The 18,192-nt window shown below is 41.1% G+C and overlaps 1 protein-coding gene across 21 annotated transcripts in view; it reads right to left on the reverse strand.

The window, feature by feature from the left end:
* Positions 1–18,192, reverse strand: part of LOC106603640 (neural cell adhesion molecule 1) — a 303,528-nt gene that overhangs the window by 16,170 nt on the left and 269,166 nt on the right. For 4 of the 21 annotated variants that reach the window (XM_045717225.1, XM_014197543.2, XM_045717228.1 and 1 more), the window contains 4 exons: positions 15,418–15,477; positions 11,723–11,725; positions 8,490–8,614; positions 7,895–8,075 (listed from right to left, as the gene is read on the reverse strand). In XM_045717225.1, the coding sequence (XP_045573181.1) occupies positions 7,895–8,075; positions 8,490–8,614; positions 11,723–11,725; positions 15,418–15,477 (369 nt within the window). Of the gene's footprint in view, positions 1–2,410; positions 3,713–7,894; positions 8,076–8,489; positions 8,615–11,722; positions 11,726–15,417; positions 15,478–18,192 lie in introns of those variants that run through there. The other 17 variants (XM_045717230.1, XM_045717232.1, XM_045717236.1 and 14 more) reach the window with 7 other exon arrangements.

An 18,192-nucleotide genomic window follows, 5' to 3' on the forward strand; every position in this document is an offset into this window, starting at 1 on the left:
ATGAAATGCACAGGAAGAGACTTTAAGGGAGCAATTTGTTACTTTTTGGGCGACCCGACCAAATTCACATAGAAATGTGAGTTATAGATATGTCATTCTCATTGAAAGCAAGACTAAGAAGCGGTAGATGTGTTCTATGTGGGCTATTTCTATGCTTCCCCTTCTTAAGTTTGGTTTTCGCTTCTTTTACTTTTGGTTTTGTACACAAGCTTAAAACACCTGAAAATGCTAAATTGTTGGTTATTGAAAATATATTTCACAGCGATTTAGATGGGACGCTATATATTGCTTACTTTGACAAAAAACATTTTTGGCAAACTATTCGAACTTTAGCAACCAGGAAATCACGGAGCGATTTCTTCATATTGCACCCTTTATTAAAAAATTCAATCAAAGTGCTCATTCCCATTGAAATGTATTGAGAGCATTCCCTCCAAATTACCAGGATGCCTGGGTCTTATCTTACTGTAATACACAAAGTGATTTTGGCAAACAGTAGGCAATGTTTGTACTCCAGGATCAATAAAATATGTTTAAGGAGACTGATTGAGACTTGGCTGCATAGAAAGGACCGCAAGGCGCTACAGAGGGTAGTGCGTACTGCCCAGTACGTCACTGGGCCAAGCTTCCTCTATACCAGGCGGTGTCAGAGGAAGGCCCTAAAAATTGTCAAAGACACCAGCCATCCTAGTCATAGACTGTTATCTCTGCTACCACACGGCAAGTGGTACCGGAGGGTCTAGGTCCAAAAGGCTCGTTAACAGATTCTACCCCCAAGCCAGAAGACTGCTGGACAGTTAATCAAATAGCTACCCGGACTATTTGCATTGACCCCTCCTTTTTTTATTAGAATTTATTTTTACGCTGCTACTACTCACTCTTTATTATCTATGCAGTCACTTTACCCCTACCCACATGTACATATTACCTCAATTACCTCAACTAACCTGTACCCCCGAACATTTAATCGGTCCGGTACCCCAAGTATATAGCCTCGTTATTGTGTTACTTTTTTTATTTATTTAGTCAGTATTTTCTTAAACCTTATTTTTCTTAAAAATACATTGTTGGTAAAGGGCTTGTAAGTAAGCATTTAACAGTACTTGTATTCGGCGCATGTGACAAATAACATTTGATGATTTGATTTGTGATCATTTATGCAAATCCGCTCAACACTGGTACCTTGAAAAGGAGGATACTTTGTGTGGCAGAAACACAAATTCAGACACACACTTGATTTATGTATTTGTAGATTTGTAGCGTCTTGTCAGACCAGAGTTTACAATATCTGTCACTGTCACTGATTGCTCTTCTTTGAAATCATGTTGGTGACTGCATACTGTAATTCCACCAGTCTACATTACGCATAAAGAGGGATGATATGACAGTAGTAAAAAGTAATACTGGCAATAGTTGACAAAGATTTAGCACCATGCAGTGCAGAACTGTATTGTATATTCCAATACCTTGCAAATGGTATGTTCAAATAATGTAAAAATCTCATCAGGGAAATGATCGTAAATGTCATTACCTGAGTGAGTCACCAGATTTGACTCAAAATGGATACCCATGGCATACATTTCTATAAGTCTAGCACATAGTATATTGCAACTGAGAGTTGAGATGTGTGCTTTCTGCCTCTGCTGGAATGGCTTTAATGATGGCGTTGTTGATATAAACCTCAATATACCCCTCATATGGCTACAGCTAATGTATTGGAGGGCAGCTCATTTATTAATACCATGCACCAGGGAGCTGATAGGAACATACTTTTCAGCGACTGCTGCAGTGCTGGGGAACAACTCAAACAAACAGAATACAGGAAGTAGGATAGAAACACAGTCAATAACACCAGCGGGCAACATTACCAGCGGGCAACATTACCAGCGGGCAACATTTGGCATGAGATGTCATAATGTTGTCGTTCTCTGGTTGTAAACTGGTTATCTGGTCAAATAGAACCAGGTTTTGCTGTCTTTTTCATGGCATCAATATGCCTGGGAAATACATAATAATTTGTTATCTGGTCAGATTACAACAAGATTAACATGTTATTTTTTCTGGTCATTTGTCATTTTACAATCATTATTTAACCTGACTATGTAGGGCACTAAAGACGACGGCCTGACATCATTGCAACCTGTTTTGCCCTCTGGGTATGACTTTGAAGATAGGAAGCATAGTAGTATAGTACGGTTAAGGTACTGCATGGATTCAAAAAGTGAACATATGGGTACCCACAGAGGTTCAAAACGATCCACATAGTGTGCTTTTTATCTCTAGACAGATTACTCTCCCTACTTGATATCATAAAAGCGACAAGTTTCAACTCAATCTGCTGTCACCTATGAAAACTTGGCGGACGTCTTTAAGGAGTAGCACTTGCTTGTATGAAAGAAGAACCAAACAATGAGATTGGCACATGCGAACCCAGGAGCCAAACTCCCGGCGCATCACTTTATTACCTTCAGAGTCAATTTAAAAATGTGGGAAGGGGGTGGGGGTGTAAAACTGCGAGAAGACTCATCACAAAATGCTCATCTGAGTTTTGAACAAAGGACATCGATCTCTCTTTCCCATGGCAGAGTGTTTTCAGTGCAGTCAGGCTTTAGGGATAGTCCTAACCTTGGTTTACAACCCCATGATATATGACACTTTGTTCAAGTATCAGACGAGCACAAGATATGGGCTAAAACAAACTTAGCATTTCTGAGGATGAACAGTCAACAGAAGTCAGCACTGTGGCACATGCTTGCATTTCAGTATGCAAGTCTCCAGCTCTAGCTGTTATTTTTTCAAAAAAGTCATAACACATTATTTTATAATTTCTTCTTAAAACCTACAACGATTACAGCATGGAAACACACTGGTAAGTACCTACAAAAATGTGTCATAGAATATAATCATTTCACATTATTGAAAATGACTGACAGATTTTAGTTGTAAACAGCTGTAGCGTTAATTTTGAGCATTTTCTGTTTTCAGGTAAAAAGAGAACAAAATAAACAACAAAAAGAACAGCCTATATTTTGTTCTGAAGATCTTTTGAAAATATTATGTACACTTTGTCACAAAACATCATTTGAATGACCTTCAAACGGACAAGGCAGTAGCTTGTTCGTCATATAATCATCCCGTTCAAAACAAGCCTTGACTATGAAAAGAAATTAGAAGACGTAAGAAACTTGAGATGTCATGAAATCTTCATGACTAATCTTAACCAATGCAAAAATCTTCTGAAAAATGTGCCTTCTCTGTTATGTAAAGTAGGAACAATGACAATTGAAGCTTTTATCCAAAAACACAAGGTAAGCACTGTTTTTTTCCTACAATGTCCCAATATGACTCATGTCCATTGTGTGGTATAACAAAACTTTTTCAATGCTGCCTTATTCAAATCCATAATTTTTACTTTATGTAAAATAAAAATGTATGACAAAAAAATCTAAAACATTCAGAATGATATAAGTACCAAGCACCCCATTTTAACCCTTTAACATAAAACTGATATCTTGATTCTTCGTCTTTTGTGTGTGTGTATGTCTGCACAAGGGTCAAAAGGCATAAAAAACAAAGGGGTCTGGCCAAGATTTGAAGGCCAAGCTATCTTCTCTCCTTAAGCAAAACCCAGTTTATGAGAGCAAGAACACTGTCAGCATGGAGAGGATGAGAGATGCCAGAGTGTATTTCACACACAAGCAACCAAGGGTAGCTGAGACCAAAAAACACAGACAAAACCACACAAAACACAAAGATTGTTCACAGATATTCACAGTAAAAAAGTGAAAAATAAAAGTTTACACCAACAACAAAAAAATACAATTTAGTATATGACAAATGTAAAGGTCCAGAGGTGCCCAAGATCACACATGAAGACAGGACAAGGAGAGAAGGGGAGGTGGGAGAGAAATAGGAAAAGGGAGAGAGAAAAAAGAGAGATAGAAAATAGGTCAGAAATACAGAAACGCAAGTTCGAAAGGTTCATTGAGACTAAACAAGGGAATAAAAAAGGAAATCCAAGCAAGTTAGAGGATCAAAAAAAAAAAAAAATCAATAGCATGTTAGTAGCACAACAAATGACATGTATCACAGCAAGCAAAGGTGAAAGGTCAGAGAATAGTTAAAGGTGCTGCGTGACGGGAAATATCGACAGAGACATATATTTCAGCAATATGGCCCGAGGAGGTCGGGTATATGGCCAATATACCATGGCAAAGGGCTGTTCTGAAGCACGACGCAACGAGGATTGCCTGGATACAGCACTTAGCCGTGGTATAATATTGGCCATATACCTGACCTCTTCTGGCCTTATTGCTTATACTACACACTCACAAAGTGCCTTATTGCTATTATAAACTCGTTACCAAGATAATTAGAACAGTCAACAAGTAATTTTGTGTCATACCTGTGGTAGATTGTCGGATATACCACTGCTTTCAGCCAATCAGCATCCAAGACCCAAATTACCCAGTTTATAATAACACATATAGGACATTCTCCCTGGTTAATTAACAACAGGTGTGTTCTCACAAAAATTACAGTACAGATCATACTGTTTGTATAATTTAAATAATGGGCAATCCCCTGGATGTGAGAGCACATCAAGGAGAGAGTAATTAAATCGAATTCTCCATGCGGGAGAGTTGCCCAAGCAAAACACACATTCAAAAATAAAAACTGGTTATAATGTCAAGGCGATATCAAATGGCAGGTGAAATGGATTAATGGGTGATCTCATGTTACTAAAACTGCAAAAGTGAATTGCTTTTTAATAGCTTTACTCCATGTCAACCTTAGCCAGGGAGATTTGGATTGGTCAATTTAGAACTCCAGTGACCCTTGCACGCTCAGTATTGAGCACGCTCAAAATATCAACCCCTCGAGGAGACGTGAAATCAAGTGGGTCAGTATTTTCTTTATTCAACCTTACCTTGTTTTTAACTTGACCTGCACTGAGGAACATCGATTGAAGTTTACTTTATATATATATATATATATATATATATATATATATATATATTATATACAGTACCAGTCAAAAGTTTGGATACACCTACTCATTCAAGGGTTTTTCTTTATTTTTACTATTTTCTAGAGAGTGTGCAAAGCTGTCATCATGGCAAAGCGTGACTACTTTGAAAAATCTCAAATATAAAATATATTCTGATTTGCTTAACATTTTTTTGGTTACTACATGATTCCATATGTGTTATTTCATAGTTTTGATGTCTTCACTATTATTCTACAATGTAGAAAAGACTAAAAATAAAGAAAAACCCTGGAATGAGTAGGTGTGTTCAAACTTTTGACAGGAACTGTATGAAGAGAATAAAGTAAACAAAACATTTAAAGTAAACTTCATATCATATGCACTCACCTATATTTATTTAGCTAATAAGTTGCATAGCCAATATATAACACAGAACGAGGATTTATGACGCAGCAGCTGTTTTCGGCCACATTTACCAAGAACAGCTGTGGACCTTAGTCGGTGCAGATGTTTAGCTTAAAAATATACCCCTTCTTTTTTCCTCAAACCCCCACACGCTTCGCATAAAAACAACTGGCACTGGCATTAGCACTGCGACACATGTAGTGGCAAAATAACTCAAATGAAAAAATGTAATAAAGCAGTAGATAAAAAGGGAACTTGGACAGTGTCCGTGAACCTGCTCTGGCAGAATAACGAGTGATCCAAACCTCCCACTGCTACAGTATATGGATGGTTCCCACAAAGTGCGTGAAAAAGCCAGTCCTTGTGCCATGCACTGGCAGATGCCTGTTAGGTCTCAAGTAAAGCATTAACACATTAATCCTATTGAAGCGTCACCATGCAAGACTGGAGGCTGCATCCCCACGGAGGCTGCATCCCCATCGAGCCAAGGCACATATTCAGGTCAGTAAATACAGCAGTGAGCCTGAACTGAGACCCATTAAACCTGGCTTTGAAATAGAAAGATGGGAGAAAAAGAAAGAGAGACAGAGGAGAGCAAGATGGAGAGACACTGACTTTTGATCCTCTTTCATTGAAACATCAAAAAAGCCAGAGAGAGAGAATGTGCATGAGATAAATTGAAGAGAGAGGAAGCATGGAAGATGGGGAAAAAGAGAGCTCAAAAGAGATAGAGGGAGCTACCAATAGAGGCATAAGAAAGAGAAAAAGACAGAAGGGAGGGTGGAAAAGTAAGAGACAAAAACATATAGAGATATAGAGAAAGAGATAAATAGAAAGAGACGGGTTCCAAGCTCAGGTTTGGTCAGTGGGGAGGCAGCCCAAGTTAAAATGCAAACCTCTCAGACCACAACACTGTCAACAGAACATCAGCTGACCATGACCACTGAGGCAGGGGCATCGCTATGGACTTGAAGAGAATGTTCTAGGCCTGACAGATACAATTTGTCCTGACATTATTGCTCACTGAACCTGTGCAGCAGTGTCAGCCAAGACGTTATAGGCCCGCAGAGACCAAAGGACTAATCTCATTCTACAGCAGGGCTGTTCAATTTCCGGTCTTGGAGGCCGAAACACCATTTTTTGTTTCTACTTGGTACTTAATTCCACTCTGGTGCTCCTAGGTCTAAAACAGTCCCTTATTAGATGGAGAGGATGAAAACCAGAAGTGTTTTGGCCCTCCAGGACCCACATTGAACAGCCCTGCCCTACGGCAACAAAGACTCACAGTGGGCAAAAATATTCTGCCTAAAACAGTGAGACTAAAATGCTGACCAGACCGTTCGTGTTGCGCACGCAAGAGTTACAAAAATAATGTTACACATACATGTTATTAAACCATTTCATCCAAACTGCTCGCGTGCGTCAACGAGCATCTGCGTAGCCAGGTGCTAAAATATATCTTGGTCCTATTCTTGACGCGCTGCAAGTCCCGCCTCTCCCATCTCCTCATTGGTTTTTAGGAGCATATACCCAGGTGGGTGATTGAAAGCTAAGCTGAGGTCCACACTCCAGTCCAGTTGGTGGTGGTAATGCACCTTAAAGTTGATTGCCAACCGCCATATAAAGTCCACAGAAGAAGAAGAAGACTAAGACTGAAGGAGGAGAGATTACTAGAAACTAACTAGGTTTCCCCTTTTATCTGTGGATTAATTGTCAGAGTAGAGAACACATGATTTTGTGTGACTCAAAATTGAGATCCAGGAAAAAAAGGACCTTGTGCATTTCAGGTAAAATAACCCAATGTTTAATTATATCCCAGGACAAATTAGCTAGCAATACCAAGCTAGCTAGCTAGCTAAATGTCCATGAATGTGTTTCGACCTGTCCCCAAATTAATATAGTTGGTTCAGAATTTGTTTTGATATATCAACCTGATCGCATTTGGTGTGGATGGACAAAATCAACATGCGCGCAGATGCAGTCGCGCGGTGTATTCAGCCCGGTGTATTCAGCATGTAACTGCCACAGTCCTTTTTCAATTCTGTCTATCGTATCACCCCAAAGCTTTGTGCAATGGTGGGAAAAATGTTTCCAGATTAATAAATATGATCCCTGAGGTAGCCCTGACAGAAGTCAGAAGAGAACTTTGCTACTCTGTTCTTTATCTGTCTAACTTTTGTCTTTTTCCCACCTTCTTTTGGGATGAACAACTTGATGAGGGTGTGCCGATTACAACTCCACCTTCAAATCAAGAACGAATGAAAATATCATCCAGCACAAAGGTTCAAACCAATCAATTACCCCAACAGGTTAACCCAACATGTCAGGACAGAGGAATGACGTCTACATCTGTGTCAGCGCTACGGTTGTCTCAAGACCTAACTAGAAGTCCATTTGGGTGAAGGATTGGAGGAATAAACATAGATACATCTGGTCACGGTGGCAGTGTTTCTGTTGGCAGTGTGTGTGTCATTGAGGTGCAGGGTGGGGGGGCAGTACCTGGGATGGCGGTAGGCTCTGCTGCAGTCCTAAAGGAGATGGTGCCGGGCTGGGACTTGCCCTGCTGGTTCTCGGCCACCACGTAGACTTCATACTCCGTGTTCCAGTCCAGGCTGCTCAGCACCACGTACTCACTGCCATGGGGCAGGCGGATCTCCGGCTTCCAGTCCGAAACGTGCTTCTAGGGAAGGTCGCAGAAAAGGGGGGGAGGGTGAAACACTCAGACAGGACTCAGACATCCGTGGCTATGACACTCAAGCAAACTGCCCATCACTTTATATCACTGTAAAATGTTTCTATGCATTCACACTTATTTGGCCATCCATGAATCTTCCTACATGAATCCCTAACCATTTATCAATCTAGGCATAAACACAATAGTGATCTGTTGTCAATCTATTCAAATCATCTGATCCATTCCTCAGTTTTTCATATGTATATCCATAAGTCTATGTGCATTTTGCTGAACTGAAATCATCACAGTACAATCAAACAGGGGAGATACGTAATAAATACGCTGAAAATCATATTTTTGGGGAAAACCAGGAAGCAAAGCGGTATACACAGCGTTACCTCCTTGTCCTGTCATACTCACAGCCCTGTATCTGATCAGGTAATGTTTGATGGGCGAGCCCCCATCGTCCTGCTTGATCCAGTTGACCTTGAGGGCGTTGCCCATGGTCTGCAGCTTGCCCTCCAGCTTAGGGGGACTGGGCTCCCCTAAACGGGACATAGCGGGACACAGCGGTCAGTCAGTTACCATGGCAACGACCTACATGCTCAGCTCAGTCTCCTGCCCTTGGCCCTTAATGCAGGTGGCATGGCTGAATGCATCTGTCCCTCATTAAAGCCCATTGTCGGAGAACCAACACACGTCCTCAAATCTGCCCCATCGCTTCAGGAGCTCAAACCACTGTGGGATACGCACTTAATGTCAATCCCTTGTCTCTGGTTTTTGTGTATTTACTGCTTTAAATGTCATACATCTAGAGGACAAATGGATTGTCTTTACAGTGGCAGTGGCAGAGGATGTTACAAGACGATACAATTAAGTTTTGTCCCTCAGACTCAAGGGCGGTATTATGACAAAGGGACAGTGAGGGCAGTGGGTAGTGGGGTGAGGGCCGTGGGTAGTGGGGTGAGCCGATGAGGAGATGTAATTCTCCTTCAGGAGCAGCTCGTTATCTGGCCTCTCCTCCAGACTAATGACAGGGACACATACTAATTAGCCTCCTCGTCTTGATTAGACATGTTACTCTATTACATTTAATAACATAATCATGATCTGCTGGGAAGTGAGGGTTGGTGTGTTCCAGCATGTGTACGGTATGTGTGTGTGTGTGTGTGTGTGTGTGTGTGTGCACCTTTTGAGAGTGCCTGTGTTCGTGTCTAATGATGTTAGCGTTCAAATTTACAGCCATGTCACCTCAGTCACAGAGAGTGTAGGGAGGAGACATCAATCACCATAACTCATTCAACATGGGCACATTGGTTACACACATTTAGTGGTGTGAATATGCTATTAAAATAACTCATGCAGAACACAGAATGTTACATACAGCTCCAGTATTCTACTCCCCACTATCACTAACCGCCCAAAAGGTGGTACCAGGTTTCAATTGGCTGCTGCAGCACATCTGCAATGTACACCGAATTGTTTGTTTTTCGCTGAGATCAAAGGAGATTATTTACTGTCCCATTTGTATGTATTTTTTTCTGAAATTTTGCAGTCAGACACCCTGACCTTAGGTCACAACTGGTACAAGTTTTGAAGCTCAGTGCCATGCTTGAGGGAGCATTATTGCCCATGATCACCCTGATGATATTTATCCACCAATGAACTCTGAGAGCGGATCATTCCCACAGAGGGCAGTGAAAGAGCAGTAGACAACAGCAATGGTTCCAGGCATTCTGAAAGAAACCTATGGAAGTGCAGGAGGGAATATTAATGTTGGACTTTCAATTATACTTCAGCATGGAAGTCTGTTTGGACCACCTCCTTTGACTTCAGCCAAAATAAGGTAAGAAAAATAAGAAATCATAGGGTTAAAGACAGACAGATGAAACCTGCTCCACTTTTGCCCCCCCGATCAAGTGGATCTTGGCCTAAAGCTCCCTGACTTCAACCTGACTGAATCCTATGATGATTGGATTGTATTTTTCATTTTTATCCTCTACCTTGGCCCTGAAAAGCTGAGTACTTTCATTTTTATTTAAATTGAGTTGTATCTTAATTAATGACACTTCAAACATTAATTGCAGGGATTACACAATTAGTCAATTAGGCATGCGTGAAGGCACTTGTTCTTGAACTCAGATTATCTGATTACATTCTCTTGAAAATGCATTCGAATAAATAGTCTTGGAGTAAGCATGATTTGATGCCGGAATTGAAATAAACAGGGTTAGTGATAAGAAAAAGCAGTCAAAATGGTGGCATATACAGAGAGTTATATTCATAGTTTATCCAGTCATGAGCATCATTCCCAGTTAGGTGAGGTTTTTCCAAATGCTAAGAAGAAAGAATAGTCATTAAGGTTATACATGAATTAGAGATATTAACAAAAACATGCTCTATCATGCAAACACCGCTTTTATTCAATATGTAGTGATTCGGGTATATTTGAAGTATCAATTTGTGATAGTCGCATGATCATCCCCATTTTCATCTGATGCAACAATAACTCAATCTTTTTATTGGTCTCCCTAAATAAATACTGTACAGATAGCATTACTTTAAGTGTGTCTGCACAGTAGTGCATACATACGTCATATCAATTTCTGAACGTTACATTAGACAAAAAGGCTTTATGTGTCAGATTCTTTACTCTAACTGACATGAACTGACATGGTTAAATGCAATTATGCTCTGGAGTAAATAAAACTTGAGCTACCTTCACTGAATCACCTAAATTCTTATTCACTTTTTCAGCTCTTTTAAAGGCATCCCCGCATGTGTGAACAAATTAGCTTATTGCTAGGTTTATTGTGCCCAAATGCAATGGAAAGATTATTGTCACACCAGATGGGTTAAAGAAGTCATGAATTGTAAATGGGACTGTAAGTTTTCAGTCTGTATCAATACATGTGAATAACACAGAGGCACTCTGGAAGACAAACACAGACAGACAGGACATACATGCAGACAGGCCAGAACTTTCTGTCTGGTGAGACAGTAGAAAAGAAACAAGGGAGTTGGAGGAAAGAGGAGTGAACTTGCATGCATGCAGTAATGTGGGGTGAATACCACTGTTAGTCTGTCCAGAAAAGCATTCTGGGAGACAGAGTTTGAAAAGGAATTAACTCCATCGCTGAGTAGGTCAATCCAGATAAATAAAATTCAATGAGAGTGCGATGCAGTTGCTATAAGTGATGGTTTCAAAAAAGTGCTTTAAAAATATGTTCTGTTTGCATATGATAGCCACCAAAAAAGAAAACTCTAGAAAATACATCAGGGTTAGAGGTCAACCGTTTGCTTATCTCCAACTTCATTATGTAATGCTCACTGATAGCTATATAGCAGCATATTTAATATATTATGTGATGTATAGCTTTTAAGAAGGCAATGAGGGAAATATACATCTCTCAGAAAAAACGTGAATTATACCCTCTCTCTTAGTGGGATACCAAGTAAGCATACACAAATCTACATACAATTGTAGCAATATGATTGGATAGAATGCAGGTTGACCTAAGGTCAAAATCTATTCAATGGTTGCTCTCTATTGTTCTACCAAAGTAGATTATTTTAGCTTAAAATCAAATCTAGTTTCCCACTGCTGCTTATTGATATAATACGAATTGACCAAACAGAACCAAAAAAATTACCTTCTGTTCACCAACGAAGACGACATCATCAGCACCATGCAAGAGCCACATGACAAAGTCATATCATACGCAGGCACATGATTGGTTGAAAGGAAAGTGGAGGGGGGGGGTCACATGGAAAATACAAAACATTTTTTAAATGATGTAAACATGGGTAAGGTACAAAACAATAAGAAAGTTAAAGACAAAATGATACAAAACAGAAACACAAACGACAAAAAGAAATACATAAGTTCACAACAGAACTTCTTTACACATCAAATAGACATAGAAAACATGTACAGCAACTAGATACATGAAGCATTTTAAGACATCCAGTTTCGGGTTTTCAGTGTATTGAATAGATATGTCATGACCAGGAATAAGCAGGCTCATATATGCAGGCTAAGATATGTCACTGTAATGTTTTTGTGTGAACTAGATGCCAATTCCATGAAATGCTGTCTGTCCAAAATTGCCTCATGCATCTTTCCTTGAAACAGTATTTCCTCTGGACTGGAATTCATGCGAATATAAATGTTTCATACTCTATTTCTACACAAACTAAATAATGGCTTTGTATAAGACTGTAGCATATATTTAGGAAAACTCTTGACCTTAAAGGGTCTTCATAGAACCTTGTTTTCTGTGAACATTGTACATTTTGGCTCCAACCAAGTTGTGTAAAAGAAAAGAAAACCAGAGGAAACTCTGCAGTATTGACAATACTGATTGACAAAGCACATTGTCAAATGTCATATGTGCAACTAAATATGGTATATGACAACAACAATATGACCACATTTGCGGGTGGGGGGGGTTGATCAGCAACAGAGGAGATAGCTAAATGGGGGGGGTGATCAGCAACAGATGAGATAGACAGTTTGGGGGGGGGTGATCAGTAACAGATAGACAGTTTGGGGGGGTGATCAGCAACAGATAGACAGTTTGGGGGGGTGATCAGCAACAGATGAGATAGACAGTTGGGGGGGTGATCAGCAACAGATGAGATAGACAGTTGGGGGGGGGGTGATCAGCAACAGATAGACAGTTTGGGGGGGGGGTGATCAGCAACAGATGAGATAGACAGTTGGGGGGGTGATCAACAACAGATGAGATAGACAGTTGGGGGGGGGGGGTGATCAGCAATAGATGAGATAGCTAAATGAGATAGCTGAAGTCCTCACACATTGTAGGACTTTAGGATACATACTGTATCTCTGAGGGCATATTGTCAAAAGATATGGCCTCGATGTATGAGAATGCAGAATAAACCCATACCATAGTATAAAGTCCCATACTTTAAGAAATAATGTTCAATATGTTCATAGCGGAAATAAACACTGAGTGGACTCTGAACCTCGTTTTATGAATTATAAACATCATTAGACATGCAACATACTTACTCCAATTACCTGGTATCAAATGCATATAAAGAACGCACACTTGTTAACACACCTGAAGCCTTGAGGAAAAATCCCTCATGCCATTATTCACATTTAGCTAACTAGAATACTAATCACACGTGAAGGCAATCAGTATTGAATAATGACTGATTTGTTAATATTAGTTACATAAGCTCTACAACTTATCATTCTACAGGTAAGTCAAAATCTAATTAGTAACTAATAGAGCAGTGTTATATTACAGCTGTTATATGATGTATATTGGTTAGCCTGGTACATGACCTACAAAATAGTTACTCAGGCTTCCTTATATTTTTCACAGTAGATAGATACCAGCAATTCAACAAATACATAGCACGCGCACGCACGCACGCACGCGCACGCACACACACACACACACACACACACACACACACACACACACACACACACACACGAGGACCCAATGTTGACCCATAGCAGCTTCCTAATTTACAGCCAATCAAATCAGCTATGTTTATCCTAACAATACCTTAGGGAAACCTGATTTACCTTTCCCAAACATGGATGTAGCCTTTACCTTTCCCAAACATGTATGTAGCCTTTACCTTTCCCAAACATGTATGTAGCCTTTACCTTTCCCAAACATCTATGTAGCCTTTACCTTTCCCAAACATGTATGTAGCCTTTACCTTTCCCAAACATGTATGTAGCCTTTACCTTTCCCAAACATCTATGTAGCCTTTACCTTTCCCAAACATCTATGTAGCCTTTACCTTTCCCAAACATCTATGTAGCCTTTACCTTTCCCAAACATCTATGTAGCCTTTACCTTTCCCAAACATCTATATAGCCTTTACCTTTCCCAAACATCTATGTGTAACAGTGTAGGTTCCGTCCCTCTCTTCGCCCCAACCTGGGCTCGAACCAGGGACCCTTGCACACATCAACAACTGACACCCCACGAAGCATCGTTACCCATCGCGCCACAAAAGCCGCGGCCCTTGCAACGCAAGGGGCAACCCTACTTCAAGTCTCAGAGCGAGTGACGTCTCCGATTGAAACGCTATTAGCGCGCACCACCGCTAACTAACTAGCCATTTCACATCGGTTACACTCACCCCCCCTTTGACCTCCTCCTTTTCCGCAGCAACCAACGATCCGGGTCAACAGCATCAATGTAACAGTGTAGGTTCCGTCCCTCTCTTCGTCCCAACCTGGGCTCGAACCAGGGACCCTTGCACGCATCAACAACTGACACCCCACGAAGCATCGTTACCCATGGCGCCACAAAAGCCGCGGCTCTTGCAACGCAAGGGGCAACCCTACTTCAAGTCTCAGAGCGGGTGACGTCACTGATCGAAACGCTATTAGCGCGCACCACCGCTAACTAACTAGCCATTTCACATCGGTTACACTCACCCCCCCTTTTGACCTCCTCCTTTTCCGCAGCAACCAACGATCCGGGTCAACAGCATCAATGTAACAGTGTAGGTTCCGTCCCTCTCTTCGCCCCAACCTGGGCTCGAACCAGGGACCCTTGCACACATCAACAACTGACACCCCACGAAGCATCGTTACCCATCGCGCCACAAAAGCTAGCCATGGAAAACCCCAAATATTACCTGACGTCACTGTCAATACCATAGCCGCCAGGGGAAAGACAGAAGGGGTCAAGGGAGGGAGCTGCCTACATCTTAGAAGAGTGTTCAGACATAACACCTGGCATAGCCGAGGAGCCACAGACGCACAGAAAGGAATGTACAAAATAAGGAGACTAGCTATATATCTAAAGGGCAGAGAAGCTCTAGGTGTGCTAAAGCTAATAATGGTGGTGATGTTAGTTAATGGCAGGACGGTAGCTTCCTTCTTTAGACTAATCAGACAACATGCAGCAGTGTTAGCTAATGTTACAGTGATCAATCCTGTAATCAGATGTGTGGTGCATGCTGCACTGCACTGCTTCGACATTAAAGAAGAATGTCTGTAAAACCCACTCTAAATTCCCTGGGGGACGATACCAAAAGCACAGTGTTTTGTAATACATGCGTTTGGGGTTAACTGAATTCATATCAAGTAGAGGGCAACCTGTTTTAAGTAGAGGGCAACCTGTTTCTTGCTGGCTGAGGTTAGTCAGTGGAACTGTACTAAGGATTGAGGCAGTGAGCAGAGTCAGTGACTGCCTGACTGTCTCTCTGTATCACTGACCAACCCTATAACTAATGACAGTACACCAGTAGCTCCTCGTCTCTAAAGCGGAGCGAGTAGCACTAAGCAGTGGTGAGACCAAGCAGGCATAGAGAGGGAGATTGGGGGGTAGAGGAGACACACCGGCATACTCACTAAGGGCTGCACTGGTTGAAGGAATGAAGGTTGGTGTCACTGACGAAACTGCAAGATGGTGAAAACATGGTGAGAGGTGCCCGTGATTGCCCAGAGAGGACAGTGCAAGTCGTTAGTGTTACAGACGACTGAACGTCCTGATGACAGAGCACCCCCCCCGGTACACATCAGTCATCCACTGGCACCAACACACCATAGAGCGTCATATCGACTTTCACATAAGGCTTATGCTGAGCAGCATGAAACACCTCATGAACAAGAGCACTTTAAAATCATGATGTACAGTACAACATCACATTCATCATAAGAATGTGTCATACCATAGGTCTGCTCATACCATTACCTGAGATGCTTCTATTATGGAAAGTATTTAACTGTGTTTTATCATTAAAATCAGCTGGAATCTACATTGTACTGTAATAAACTAAAGTTTCACACTCATTTAACCTAGATTATCATATTCTTATCTTCATTAGGAACACCAGCAGGTAGCCCTCTAACTTCTAAATATATATTGACCTCCCCACATTAAAATTCCTAAGAGCAGGAGATGAGTTTCCATAAGCCTCGTTTGAAGCAGGTAGTATAGCTGTTGGTCTATGTTCGACAATTATCATTAGAATTGAACCCACTTTATCAACACAAACACAACTCATTCCAACCAAGCTGCTTTCTCAAGATAATCATGAGCCATTACCCACAGGGTAGGTGTTGTTGTAAGAACCACAGATTTGTGCAGACTCATGACAATGAAAATGTATCATTGGTAGTCAGCTGAAAATAGTTATATGAGAAACTATTCTCTTGTATGACTCAATTAACTGTGAACATCTAAAATCTTGTTATTAGTGACAAAAGCATATTGTGTAAGTGAACCATAAAATGGACTATCAATGTACAATACGCCTAATTTACCAGGCTCTATTTGTACACAAGTGAGGGTAGAACTGTCTAAGGGAACCTAAGTTGTTGCTTCAAGTTGGTCAGGCTTTCCTTAGATATACTGTAAATGTGGTGAGGAATGGTATGGCAGACAAAGACACCAAGTGATAAAAGCAACACTGCGGCCATTGACAGAACAACTCCACCCAGAGTGAAAAAGACTTTGTAGAACACTGTCAATTTAAAAAGGAGAATTTTTTAAAATTTGAAAGTAGAGCAGCATTGCAGAAAGCAATAATCCATTCCACAAATCTTTGAAAAAAGCATGCCTGCTTTTGACATATTTGCAAGAAACGCTCATAAGCCATCGACTTCGCAAAGAAGCTTCACACTGCTTGACTGCCTTTAAGTTGTCATCAGTTAAGAAACAGAAGTACAATCAGAAATTCATAATAGAGTTGTTTCACCGCTTAGAATTTGAGTGATAATCCGTCTTGCATGAGCAGGCCAGCAACTATGTCTGGCAAACCGCAGATATTGCAATCCACATATTTGTGGTAAGGTCCATGGCAGATAATATATTTTGAGTGCAAAAATGACCTAAAGAAAAATCTTCTCAACATTTTAATTATTAATAGGGATTCGGTCCGCACAAGCATGCTGGGGAGAGACGGACGCTTAGAGCAGACTGGAAATCACATTTTGGATAGCTACATAATAACCAATGAACATTATATATTTTTTCACTGCAATTGCATAAAAGCTGAGAGGAAGCCGAGGTATTTATAGCCAGGTTTCCATGGTGCCATAGCCAAGGCACATCATGTTAGAAGGGTTTCTGAAAAACCAATTAGTTGAAAAATGCCAAGAGACAGGGAGAAAGAGGCTGAGCCATCCCTTAGAAAGGCATACTCACCCTCCAATTACGTCAGATCACCAGCTGGAATGCTGCGTGAGTGTGTAGGGAGCATTTTGTGAGGTAGCTGCTGTTGTATATGTAATTTGAGGTGTGGTTGCTGACGTTAGAACAGTCTCCATAGTTCCTTCCACCACCTCAGCCTCGACCACCATGGCCGGCTCAATGGTGACTTCCTCTACCTACAGAGGTAAGACCCCCTTATACATGCAATCTACAGAGTTGTCCTCAAGGCTACTACCATGGGTCACTGGGTCTCTGTTGCCTTGACTGGAGGGAGGCTCTGTGTTGTCATGGCAACAAGGAGGGGCACTGCTACAGGAACAGCTGTGTTACCCGCTGCCCTCTGTGGGTCATCGGGTGGAGTCCCCAGAGGGAACGGGGAACCTCAACACAGGGGGCTCTGTCTCTGACATGGTGCCCATGACTACACCTCCCTGGTCCTCAGCTTTGGTTGAAATGTCCTGGGGATCTGGTTAGGAACCTTGAGCATCGGGTTAGCCCTTAGAGAATCGTCATATCCCTTTGCAGGTTCTGTGGACACCTGGCTTACCTCTTATTCTAGTAGGACTTCTATAAGGGTGGTTGTGGACACTATGGACTTCTAATTGTTTTAACTTGGGTCACTGTATTTCAAAAACTAAGACATGTCTTCTGTTCCCAATTGATGGAGACACTGTGTAGAACAATGTCATGGCACAGAAATGTACAAGAGAGCATTCACTATGGCCCATCTTGTAAACCCTGAGTCCTCCTAAACTAGTACTATGACACACACGCCTGCACACACAAACTAACTAAAGGAGATTAGTTTAAAACTTGTATAACATAATTATATATATGAAATATATCTGATCTGTATGTTTTTAAAGTAATTATTTAATTATATGCCATTTAATATCAACAGCTTTTGTCTAGATTTACAAGTTGTCCCTTACACCCTGGAAATACAGTAGTACCGTAAC

This window comes from Salmo salar, chromosome ssa04 (genome assembly GCF_905237065.1).
Source record: "Salmo salar chromosome ssa04, Ssal_v3.1, whole genome shotgun sequence".
In the NCBI taxonomy this organism is placed as follows: domain Eukaryota; kingdom Metazoa; phylum Chordata; class Actinopteri; order Salmoniformes; family Salmonidae; genus Salmo; species Salmo salar.